This window comes from Hemicordylus capensis, chromosome 5 (assembly GCF_027244095.1).
Source record: "Hemicordylus capensis ecotype Gifberg chromosome 5, rHemCap1.1.pri, whole genome shotgun sequence".
Taxonomy (NCBI): Eukaryota; Metazoa; Chordata; class Lepidosauria; order Squamata; family Cordylidae; genus Hemicordylus; species Hemicordylus capensis.
Window position 1 is genome coordinate 145,961,192 of NC_069661.1, and position 12,993 is coordinate 145,974,184.

The 12,993-nt window shown below is 41.5% G+C and overlaps 1 protein-coding gene across 8 annotated transcripts in view; it reads left to right on the forward strand.

Annotated features, from left to right (window-relative positions):
* CACNA2D1 (calcium voltage-gated channel auxiliary subunit alpha2delta 1) overlaps positions 1-12,993 on the forward strand; it is a 642,096-nt gene that overhangs the window by 423,901 nt on the left and 205,202 nt on the right. For all 8 annotated transcript variants that reach the window (XM_053252730.1, XM_053252724.1, XM_053252726.1 and 5 more), the window contains one exon: positions 3,886-4,017. In XM_053252730.1, coding sequence (XP_053108705.1) covers positions 3,886-4,017 — 132 coding nt within the window. The remainder of the gene's footprint in view (positions 1-3,885; positions 4,018-12,993) is intronic.

Below are 12,993 nucleotides of genomic sequence, written 5' to 3' on the forward strand. Positions count from 1 at the left end.
TCAGGGTGGTTGACACAGAGAAATAATAAACACATAAGATGGATCCCTGTCCCCAAAGGGCTCACAATCTAAAAAGAAACACAAGATAGATGCCAGCGTCACTGGAGGTATTGTGATGGGGGGGTGGATAGGGCCAGTTACTCTCCCCCTGCTAAATAAAGAGAATCACCATGTTAAAAGGTGCCTCTTTGCCAGGTTAACAGGGGTATATTAAAGGAAGGAAGGAAGGAAGGAAGGAAGGAAGGAAGGAAGGAAGGAAGGAAGGAAGGAAGGAAATTTAGATCTTCCGTGACATGTTTTTATTCTCTTGCTTAGAGAATAGCCCAAATGCCTTTGAGCTCCATAGCACACTGATGCTGAATAAAGGTACTTCAGTACTGACCTTTTCTTCTTCTTTTTTGCACAGCCCAATATTTGACCTCTTTGAGGGTTCAGGAGGCAATGTTTTAAAACTCTCTTAACCATAAGCTATCTTTAAAACACCAGGAGGCTGTTCTCATGAGCAGCCAAGACCGGGCTAGGGCAGCTAAGTTTGGGCTTGGCTCCCCATGGGAGCCCGTGGGAGCTGAGCGGCTCCTGGCAGTGCCTTGCTGGCAGATCCATCAAAGAAGCTTGCCTCTTCAATGAGGTTAAGGGAGTAAGCACTTCCTTAACCACTTTTCCCTGACCATCTGTCAGCTTTCAGCTGGTGCTGCAACACTGACGGATGCCTGCCCATCGCTGGGGGCATCCCCACAAGGCAGCACGCATTTGCGTGGTGCGTGATGGGATCCTCGGAGGCTTGGACAATAAGTCCTGACCTCATTGTCTGGATGGAAGGCAGGGTTTGAGAAGCCTTCCCCACATTCACCCACTGCCCCTGCCCTCCCGGTCATGAGAATGACCTCGGTATCTCTTAACAGAATTCAGGGTTTGGAAATAAAAAATCAAATGGAAATAAAAATCAAATGAGAAAAAAATTAAATATTAACCATAAAGCTATATTTAAAATTCTGAATGTCAATGGAATTCAAAGCTTAGAAATAAAAATGAAGTGGAAGTATTTTATAGATATGTATCTAAAATGATTTCGTGTGTAATTCTTTGTAAGCTGTAAATGCAGTGCCATGTGCACTTATGAGGGTTCCCCACCACCACCACTTTAACTCCAAATTTTGAGTTTGACAGCCACATCTACATGTTTACATTTTGTAAGAAAGTGAATCATTATTTATTTTAAAATGACCGTATCCCAGAACAATGCTACAGTTCCTAATATTACCTCCTTTAAAAATACCGTAAGATATTTTCCAACATACAAAGCTCCAAGCATGGTTTTTGTCCTTAAACATTACCCTGTGAGGCTTCCTTTCCTACATTAGCAACAAATGGATGTCTGGATTTCCTTGAGACAGTTAGACATTAGCTTTTAATTTTGTACCTATAATAACTTCCACATTAGCAAGAATTTGAGATGTGGCTTTGGTTACAAATCTTTGTATCACAGCTTTGTCAGAGAGCTAAGTTGAGCTTGATTGCTCCAGTTTTAATTTCTTAGAGCTCCCACACAAATGGGAACCAAGAACTCTTATGAATAAGTGATGGTGTGCTGAAGGCGGCTGTTCAGTGAAATTATAATTGGGGATTTTTATTTTTTATTTTTTGCATGCATGCATGTTTACCTTTCCTAGGCTCTCTTTTCTTTAATCCTTTGTTAATGAATATATAGTTTTCCAGCTCTGCAACCTGTTTTCCTCCTAGTTTCAAAACACCATCAGAGAAGACAAAGGAAAAGTGATAATGCTCCATCTGACAAATAAAACCTTGTTCTGTTCCAATTAACTGAATGCCAGCTGTTGCCTAGTGTGACTGAGTTATTTTTGGATATTAGGGATGCATTTATGACTGATTAAAGCAGAATGAAAGGAATAGCTATTTATCAGTATAATAATTAAGCTTCATTGTTTGTTCCATAGATTATTAGTGCACTATTGTTCAGAAGTGGGCTTGGTCCTGTAATACCAACAGTGCTCATTTGCTTAAAAAAAATGTGTCACAGGTTAATATTAATTTTTGTGTGAGTGGCCCAAGAATTGGCTAGGGTCACTTTTAGGAATCTGTATTTCTGTCTCTTTGGCCACTTAGTGTTTATTTGATCATGCTTATGAATATAAATTTTCTGGTGTTTCAAGTTAATGCTGAAGCTGGCCCAGCTCATGAATATTAATACACACACAGCTGATCTCTCTGCAAATGATCACATCCATAAACATGAAAACACGGTTAACTTACAATAATGAGCAGTCTCTTGAATTTTGGTCCCAACTCAGCTTAACAATTCTAATGTTACAATTTAATGCTGTATTTCCCCCCTCCATCTTGCCCTTGGTCTCTGTGGAACCAGTTCCATTAATTTAGCATCTCCTCAGAAAAGGGGACCTATGTTAACTGCTGAAGTTAACTCAAAACATAATCTATGGTACTGCTTTATGCTTTCATATGTGAACGTGCTGTGATCACAGAGGTGATAGTTACATTCTCTGATTTACCTGTGAATAGTATGTGAACTCGGGAGAGTCCCACCAAATATGACATGAAGTGTGAGTAAGATTCGGGATCTTCAGATAAAGGGTTGATTGGTTGAAATAAATATGAGACATTTAACTGCTCTGTCATTACATTTTTGGGCCACACTGCTCTTTGACTCTCTGACACATGGTTACGTAGGCGCCATGGTTACCATGGTTACCTAGAAGTTAAAAAGTAGTTAACTTCTTTTGGGAAGATGTCAGTTGATAAATTTAATTATCAACTAAATTTGGACATCTAATCTACATGGCTATGCTACTATTACAATTTGGTAAAATAGCATATAATAATTTTGACTTTGTTAGCTGCCTTGAGTGTTTGAACAGTGCTGCAGAGGAGGCACCATGGACTGGATAGATAAGGGCTCTTCACCTTGCTACCTATTCCAGAACCATTAATCAAAGCTTATTGTTGTCTCAGTGAGACCATCTAGAACAGGGATTCTCAACGTCCAATAACTTCAACTCCCATAATCCCCAGCCCCAGTGGCCTTTGGTTGGGAATTATGGGAGTTGAAGTCCAATAACATCTGGGGACCCAACGTTGAGAATCCCTGATCTAGAAGACCATCTAGAACCTTGACCCATCAGCTGTCTCTTGGCAATACAGTGGCAGCTGCAGTAGCTTCCGCATATGGCTCTAAGGTAGAGAACTGTGTAGAGAGTCCTCCCTCTTTCATAGTCTCTCTTTATGGCATTGTCATTGAGGTAAGTCACTGCCCCCTCTGCTGTGTCCTGCACAGTATGGGATTTACGTTCTGAATCAAATGTGGGGGGAGACGGGAGATATATTATTGGTCTGGTCTGTCTTGTTTTGGTCTCTCCTGCTCCCTCACATCAATGTTGAGAAATGGGCAAACAGCAATACCAGCCTTCTTCCACAGATGACGCAGTACTTGGGGAGGGAAGGGGTAATGCTATCGTACTTAAGAGTCATATGTCAATCTTTCTTTTCTTTTTCAGAAAGTTCATATTTATAACATTTTAGTAGCCAGTGATACGTTGGGATAATTATAACATGTAAAAATAGAGAAAAAACATTAGAACAGTTTTCCTCAAAAGCCTATTACTAAGAAAAATGTAAATTGTTGCTCAATAGTACAAAAGATAATGAATAGTACCTGTACCAATAAATCTCAGTATTGAAATTACTGCCATCTTGTTTCACTATATGCCATGTAGCCAGTATAATTGTGTTTTTACCTTAAAAACAAAATAAAAAAATCTACCTTTTACTTTTTGGGGTATATCTTCTGGCTGTGTGATAAGAAAAAGTGGCTTTGTAATACCAAATGTCTTTTCCCTCCTCCTTTTCCAGCTACAATAGTACTGAATGAGCTGAACTGGACCAGAGCCTTAGATAAAGTCTTCAAAATGAACAAAGATGAAGATTCAACCTTGCTCTGGCAAGTTTTTGGCAGCGCAACAGGCCTCGCCAGGTATTACCCAGGTAATTTGCAGTCTTGGCAACATAAATTGTTTCCAGTGTACTTCTCTTCTCTACAGCCATAAAAATCACTGGCCATTATTCACAGAAAAATACAGAATCATGACTAGACATGAGGAAAATTACTCAAGAGTAGTTTCATTGAAATAAAAGGGACAAATTAGGTATTGCCAAACTTGTCCTTGGGTCTACTTTGAGTAAGTTTCTTCATCATGTCAACCTATGTTTTTTGCTAGTTTAAAGCTGGTGAAGTTGGAGTTAAGAGTTCAGAATACTAGTGAAAGAAGAGAATTCAGACCCAAGGTATTTGGTTAATACCAGGCTCTTCACCAAAATAGAAGAAATCCTGGGTGGAATTGTGCTTGAAATTTTCAACCATCACATTGGTTCTCTTATATAGTCATGAGTTCTGTCTGTGATAGTGTAAGAATGTGAATCGTGATTGCTTCTCTATAGCCCTGGGAATGCTTGGATCAACTGCTAAGTGTATAATTCTGCTTAGGTAAATTAAGAGGAATCACAACTGTTTCATGGGGCATGTCTTCAGGACCTCTGCAGAGTATGGTTTTGCCACTGGAGTTCAAGCTGATTAATACAGAGGTTTTGTTTTATGTATGCATTTGCTCTGTTCTTTAGAGAATTTCATTACTGTACTATAGTAATTAATTTAAGTGAGTATATATATTTTAATGTCTTTAGGCCACTAGTAGACTCGGTTCAATTTATATACTCCAGGACACTCTTCTGATACAGTTAGTTTAATGTTAGATATCTTCTGTACAGAAGCACTTTAGTAATAAAACAATCAAAACCAAATTTTATCATGTCTAGGTGTGAATATTGTGCATATCCATTGTGCTCCAGTATCTCATGTGAATTTGGTTTCTAACAAGTTTTTGTTTGTTTGAAGTTCTCATTGTTATACAGAATAGTCTTAAAATTTTGCTTGAAGAACTTCTTGTGATCACATGGTTTGGGGAGGGGGGGTCTTTTTTAGAGGCCAGCCATGGGAGGAGGGAAAGCAGACACTTAACCTAGGCATGGAAATAATGTGTGTGTGTGTGTGTGTGTGTTTGTGTGTGTGTGTGTGGTCGAGGGATATCTAAGTGACAAATCTATTGCCATGAGGAGAACATTGAGAATAAATTGTAGCTCATGCTTGGGAGAAATTTGCAAAATTATTTCCCTGTAATTAACTCCAAGGATGTGTGTGTGCCATAAGCACATAATCCTTTCCCCTGCTCCTGGTGCATTGGGACACCTTTCCTAATCATGTGGGGGAAGTGGTTTGTCTAAGCCAAACCATCCCACAAGCAGAGGCGTATCTAGGGAAAATAGCGCCTAGGGCAAGCATTGAAATTGCTCCCCCTGTCCAAACATCTGACACCCATCTTTCAGATAACGTTACCATAATATCAGTGGAAAAATACAAGTCTGAAGGTCACTTACAAGTCACATATCTGAATATGTGTACAGTGACTTATATTATATTATTTTTTAAAAAAATATTACCTGTAGCCCCTTTGGGGGGCTTCCTAAAGGCTGGCGGGGGGTCTGCAAAGCTTCCCCCTCCCCCCTGCTGACCTCTAGGGTCTCACAGGGACCATTTAAGCATGTGTAGTGGCCATTTAAAAAAAAAAAAATTCCAAAAAATTGCAGCTGAAAACAAAATGGCCACCACAAATGCTCAAATGGCCTCTGTGAGACCTGGTGTGGCCTAGGGCCTCACAGAGGCCATTTGAGCATGCACGGTGGCCATTTTGTTTTCGGCAGCCTTTTTTAAAAAAACATAATTTTAAGAAATGGCGCCCCCCTTCAAGTGGCACCTGGGGCACGTGCCCTGCCTGCCCCACCCTAGATACGCCCCTGCCCACAAGTGACTGAGGAAAGCTCACTGGGAAATGGGGAAGGACATGCATGCTTACAATGCAAACACCTTCTTATTACGTGCAGTTGACTGATGGACAAAATATCATCTGAACTAGCCCTCTTAAATACCTTTTAGGAGTTGACTGGGAAGATTTATTTTCTCATAGTAAAACTATGATGGTGAGTCAGCAATGTTGGAACCCTTTCTATGAGAAAGGACTTATACATAACATCCTGGGTATAGTTGCTTTTTCCTTGTCCAGGATTAATATGTTTTTTCAGTCATAGGCAAGTGATTGGCCTGCTGAATTTTAGCCCATTTCCATCTTGTGATAGGGAGAAAAAGTGGCAAAAATTGTATGTTTGAATCTATATAAATAGGACATGAAAAAACAGGAAATCTTACAGTCACTTTGCCTCCTACAAGCTGGGGTCCTTGGGCAAGAAGGTCTTCAGATCTATCATTAAAAAAAGATCTTGGATTACATCTTCCTAGCTTACTGTTCTAAGGAGCAAACCATGCTTGAGGCATCACTGCTTATTCAGTGGAGGGACATGGCTGTTTTGAATGGCCCTGGATATTAATGCATTCTACAGGATGCCTGCTGTGATGTGGTCATCAACCTTCATCTTTGTGAGGCAACATTCTTGTTTCCAAATCACTTTGTTCTATATGGTAAAGGTAAAGTGTGCCATCGACTCCTGGCGACCACAGAGCCTTGTGGTTTTCTTTGGTAGAATACAGAAGGGGTCTACCATTGCCTCCTCCCGTGCAGTATGAGATGATCCCTTTCAGCATCTTCCGATATTGCTGCTGCCCAGTATTGGTATTTCCCATAGTCTGGGAAACATACCAGCAGGGATTCAAATCAGCAACCTCTGGGCATGGTAGTCAAGCCATTTCCCCATTGTGACATTAGGTGGCTGACAACCTTAGAAATGTTGTTCTCAACCTGGAAGAGGAGCTAGACCTTTGTTACATCAGTTGTTGCATCAACTGAACAAAGAGGCGCCATCTGAAACTTTCATATTATAAGGAAGTATCTGAGAAACTTGAAATCTAATATTGCCTTCCAACCTCCATCTTTCTTGGGCCTGGTGTAGAATATAGAGAATATACCCATGGGCCTATCTGAAGATGGTACTGGCTGTATGATGTTACCAATGTCTAAAAAAATGAGTGATCACTACCAGACCTCTGTGGTGTTTGGCCAGATGTATGGACAATGGAGAAAGAGAAAAATCGGCCCTAGTAAAGGATTGGAGTACTAGAGCATACAGTTCCCATAGTGTCTCCAGGACCCTCCTGATGTGAAGACATCAATTTCCACTTGTGAAAGAAAAACTGCAGCCTTCCACTAGTAGGTGAGGCTCAGGAATCGGGTTGAGGGAGGATTAACTGTTTACCTCTGTGATAGGATTTGGCAAAAGGTGACTTAGGAACATAGGAAGCTGCCATATAATGAGTCAGACCATTGGTCAATCTAGCTCAGTATTGTCTACACAGACTGTCAACAGCTTCTCCAAGGTTGCAGGCAGGAATCTCTCTCAGCCCTATCCTGGAGATGCCAGGGATGGAACTTGGAATTTAGATGCTCTTTCTAGAGTAGCTCCTTACCCTAAGGGGAATATCTTACAGTGCTCACACATCAAGTCTCCCATTCATATGCAACCAGGGTGGACCCTGCTTAGCTAAGGAGACAAGTCATACTTGCTTCTACTACAAGGACAGCTCTCCTCAATTGTTTCTGAGTATAAGACATTATAAGAGTATAAGATAAATTGGGAGTTGAGAAGAAATAGATCTTAGGAACAAAATAAATGGCATCCCTTTTTTCTTGGGTTTTGTAGCCTGCTTTTGGATTGTGGGGAGCACTCTCTTTTTGTCCTTTTTTTTTTTTTTACTACTGGTAGAGTGCTAAAGGATTCCCCAAAGTGTTTCCCCTGTTCCCTAAATAGGTTGGCTTTAGTTTTTGTTGTTGTTGCCTATTTCCCAATGTTTGTGCCAAAAAGGTTTCTACACACAACTACCTCTGAAGTCATGGATCTGGCAGAGAATTGTAGGTGATCCACAAGATAATCTATCAAAAATTCACCAGCCCTCAACAGCTTGTTGAAGCTTTCTTTAGTTTTTAGCTTCTTTAATTCCGTCTTTAACTTCTTTAATACCTCACTTAATAGAGCTCTTTCCCACAAAACAGAGGCCCTAGCCAGGCGGGAGTTAATTGTAATGGTTCTTCCTGAAGTACAGAGCAGAGGCTTCATGAAATCTGTGTATTGGGGTCTCATTTTTGCAAACTTCTGAGCTAGAGAGCAAATTCTTGCCCTCCTTGAGCACTATCATGCTGGAGGAGAGTGCTGCCTTAGGGATGCCCACCATAGGCAGTTGTAAATCTTCCATTTACAATGTGTAACCCCCAAATACATATTTTTGGGTGGTCCAGAGGGCTTCCTGTCAAAGGGGAAGGCATTAGTGTCACTTTCCCACTTCACCTGTACACTTAGGTGGGAAGTTCTATTATTGTTGTTGTTATTATTATTATTAATTATGTTTTATATCCCACTCTTCCTCCAAGGAGCCCATAGTAATACATGCTTCAGTTTCTCCTCACAACAACCCTGTGAAGTAGGTTAGGCTGAGAGAGAAGTGACTGGACCAGAGTCACCCAGCAAGTCTCATGGCTGAATGGGGATTTGAACTCGGGTCTCCCAAGTCCTAGTCCAGCACTCTAAACACTACACCACGCTGGCAGGCTGCTCTCTCACTGCACTGTTGCATTCTGTATGTCAGCCACTTTATATTTCTAATAATAAACATATATTAAAAGTAATGAAGCACAGGGGGGTAATGCTAACCATTTCCCTAGCTATGTGAAGTTAACAGGATAACTAACACAATTTTTTGTTAGGGAAGTCCAGTGGTTAAGAACATCTTAATGGCATTTCCCCGCACAGCAGTTCTAATGTTCTTGCTTTCTAGAAGTCATGGGCTTTTCCTCATCAAAGCATTTTTCATTCAGTGATTTGACCTCCCAGGCCTAATATATGCAGTATCCCTTGGCAACAGTATACCATTAAAAATAGAGCTGTCTAATAGGTGCCATGGCCATGTGCATCACAGAGCTTTTTGTCTGTTTTTGTCTAATTTGTATATTAATGTACTACCGGTATATACTTTTCTAATTAAGAATATGTACTCAAAGAAACGTACAAATATAAAGACAGCAAGAGACATTACAATCAGTATTTACTATCTAGTTAGTTACTGTTATTTATTAGCAATAGTTACTATTTACTTAGTGACTATTACTTACTACTACTACAATACTGTAAGTCAAAATACAAACAGCAGCAATAAAAATAACTACGCAACAGCAGTGCTATGATTTTACTCCATACATTTGGTGAAGCCTAATTCATTCATTAATACTCCTGTGCTGCTTTTCCATATCTGATTAGGCCTTCAAAGGGAGGGTTCAGCCTCCGCTGAGGCCCCCTGGCCCCACCCTCTCCATCTGACATCAGACACAGGGTGCCAGCTAGCCACGCTCCCGTGCCTGACACAGACGTGGGGGCATGGTCAAATGGGGTGGTGTAGCCCCATGGGGGGGGGAGATCGTCCCCACTGCATTGGCAGCGAGGCCAGCATCAGCTCCCTCTGCTTTTAAAAGGCAGGGAGAGTCACTTAGGCTGTGCTGCCAATGCAGTGCAGGCCGATTTCAGTCCCAAACGGGGCCGCACAACTCGTTTGGGAGTGAAATAATGTCCCCCGCATCTGCTGTCAGATGTGGGGTGTGTGTCTGGGGCTGCGAGGCCCCAGTTCCTTGTACCCATTCGCCAGTGGTGGCTCTGCCCCGGGTTTAGAGCTTTAAAGATTATTACAATCCCTTTGAATTGCACCTGGAAATATAAGACCAGTTGATACAATAGTCAGGCGCGTAACAATGATAGGGCAAGGGGAGACAGTTGTCTGGGGGCCCCACTGCCTGGAGGGGCACCCCAGAGGCACCTCATGTGACTCCCCATTGCCCCCTGCCCAGCCCCATAGCCTCTCAGCCACTTGCCCTCTTCGCCGTCTCTCCTGCTTGTTCTGCTGGCCCGCAATCGAAGCAGCAGGCAAGCTGCAAAGAGCTCCTTTTCTCCCGCCTCTCAGCTGATCGGCGGGTGGGCGGGGCTTCCAAGGAGGCTTCTGTGTAGGCCGCAGTGAAGCCTGAACTCGAGTAGGGCCCAAGCCAGCCAGGAAGGAGGAGGCAGCCAGAGTGTTCTCTGCAGCAGAAGACCCCTTGCTGCCCTGCTTAACCCAGACCAGCATTTGCCAGGTAGAGTGTGAACTCCTTTTTGTGGTTACCTTTCCCGCCCCGCCCCCCCATATATAGGGATCTGCTTGCCATAGGGCTTGGATATGGGGGGGGAGGGACCGAGAAGTCTCTGAATACTTATTTTGAAACAGCTTGGAAAATTTGCTGACTTAAAAAAACTATCTAAAAAGTCCTATAAGTGGCTTGTTTCATGGCAGAAAATTGCAAAAACTTCTGGAACAGTATTTATTAGTTTTATTTATTCATTCATTCATTTATAAATGCACTTATGTTCAAGTTGTTTTGCAACCCAGAAGGTCTGAGTAAGAACTGTGAAGCATGTGTGGTGCTTTTATTTTATTTTTCTTGTGTGTGAACTGCTCTCCAATAACTTGCAGGGACTTCAGGGTAAATCTGGCCAACATGTGAATGCAGCACCTCCATTCCAGAGGAGATGTGTCTTAAAGGGCTTTAAAAGCCTCCTGTGAAAAACCTCCTGCAATCAAACTTGACTGAATTTGTTCAGAATTCTGAGAAAACAAACATAGGTTCACCCTGCATGGTTGAAAGTCTCCTTTGCTAATCTGCAGCGAGGGGCCCATTTTAATAATTCATCTTTCTAGTGTGTTCTAGGCATTAAAAGTAATACAAATGTATAGTACTCAATGTATATCACTATATATTGTGACGTGTGTGTGTGTATTCAGTGAAATGTATTTGCAGGCAGCATACTTATTTTGGAATATCAGACTTAAATCCTTGGGGGCCTGGGGTGTGCGGAGGCCCTGGACTTTGGGGGGGGGCATTTTAAAATCTTGTCTCTGGGCCCACTCCAACCTTGCTACGCCCCTGACAATAGTGCAATAACATTCTCAAAAACAATGAACACTACTCAGAATTCCTGCAGCAGCATCTTGAACCAACTCGTAGTCTTCAGAGGCAGCCTCACAGAGCGTGTTATATCGTAAACCAGTCTAGATGTAACAAAGGCTGGTGTCCTTGCTCAGGTCTGCCCTACTGAAGAACAGGCACAATTGTCACATCAACCTATGTTAGGTTAACATTCCTGGCCATAGTCAGCACCTCAGAAACAGGTGTAAGGCTTGAAAGCCTTCCCTCCCAGTCTTTTAAACATTTGATTGGATTTGATTGGATCGTTTCTGCTTAGTTAATCAATAATACAGTTATATTGTTATTTTTTAAGAATAGCATTCTTCTGGGATCCAGATTATGCTTGCACGGAGTTCGGTTTTCAACTTTGAAAATCTCTCTCTCTCTCTCTCTCTCTCTCTCTCTCTCTCTCTCTCTCTCACACACACACACACACACACACACACACACACACACACACACACACTTTCCATCGCAATATGCCAACAATAGCCTTTCCCCACAGTTTTTCCTCTAGGTCAAGGAGTGTTTCATGCATACATACCACCTTTCATGCTGAGCAGTGTGGTATTGTGCTTCATCCTTGAAAATGACATGAAAGGAAGGGAATGCTCCATCAACAGAATTAGAGCTGAATATAAGTTTCTAGCAGCCTCGAAAGACAGAAAGGGCAGCTGAAGGAGAAAGTTGACTGAATCTAAGCCTCATGAAAGCTTCATTTCCCTCCCTTCTCTCCAATTCAATATTGGTGAAACTGTCGAAAGTAGAAAGCTCCAATTTGCGTAGTTCCCATTAAAAGGAGAATCATCATGTTTGGCCAATTTTCCTTTCCCGTACAGGTATAGCATGTTTTGCAGGCATCACAGTGGTTTGTATGATTTTTATAAGCCACACACAAGGATTCCTTTTTAATTGCTGTTATGACACCAATTATAGATTCCGTGATTTCCATTGTTTTCTTTATGCACGCATTCTTAATAGTTGGCATTTCTGCATGGGAGTAAGTAGAGCTAGCTGTAAGCCACTGATATAAATTTCACTTAGAACTTAAAGAAAATTGCCAAGTTGCAGTCTTGGCTCCATGGGTGGGCTGAGAAAAAGGAAGTAATAAATAAATGTAGAACAGTCTGCACACCCCTGCTGTTCTAGCCAAGGGAGCAAGAGAAGAACAAAGACAGTCCCCTACTTTCTTGTAGAGTAGTGGTGGTAAACCACTTTGGCAAGTGTGCAAAAAGTTCTTATTGTTTAATGGTTTTAATATGTGTGATGATTTTGGTAGTATATTTAATTTTAATTTGATCCACTTTGAGCTTGTGGAGAGCCAGTACACAACTATAGTAAATGAATAAAAGATTTTAGTTACAGTAGTAACTTTAACGCACTTTGATGCATTTGCAGTGATCAATGCCATAAGATGGGCTTTCCTGTATTTTTCTGAAGGGTGCACAGGTAAAAATGAATTTGTGAGTCTGTGTAAGTCTGAAACTGCTATCTGTTCTGCTACCAGAAGTTCTGCCTCTACATCTACTCCAGGCCTCAGAATTGAGCACAACCAAATTAAGATGCAGAGTTATGCGTACCCATGGTATGCTCATAACTGTTTAGAAAAAGTAAATCCACAGCACTAATAACAGCTATTGTAAGAAATGACACTTTGGGGGAGTAATCAGGATGGACTGCAAACCTCCTTTGTGAAGTGTCAGTGCCACCATAGGGACTCCTGTGTCCTTTGTAAATCACTCATTAATGTATTTTGTGCCATTCAGGCACACATTGGGCTTATTTTGTGCCATTCAGATTAAAATATAAAGCTGTGTGATTTGGAAAGTAGAAAGGAGAGCAGTAATTTCTGTGGTCCCCCCCCCATTTATTTATTTATTTATTTATTTTATTTTTACATTTTCTATCCCGCTCTTCCTCC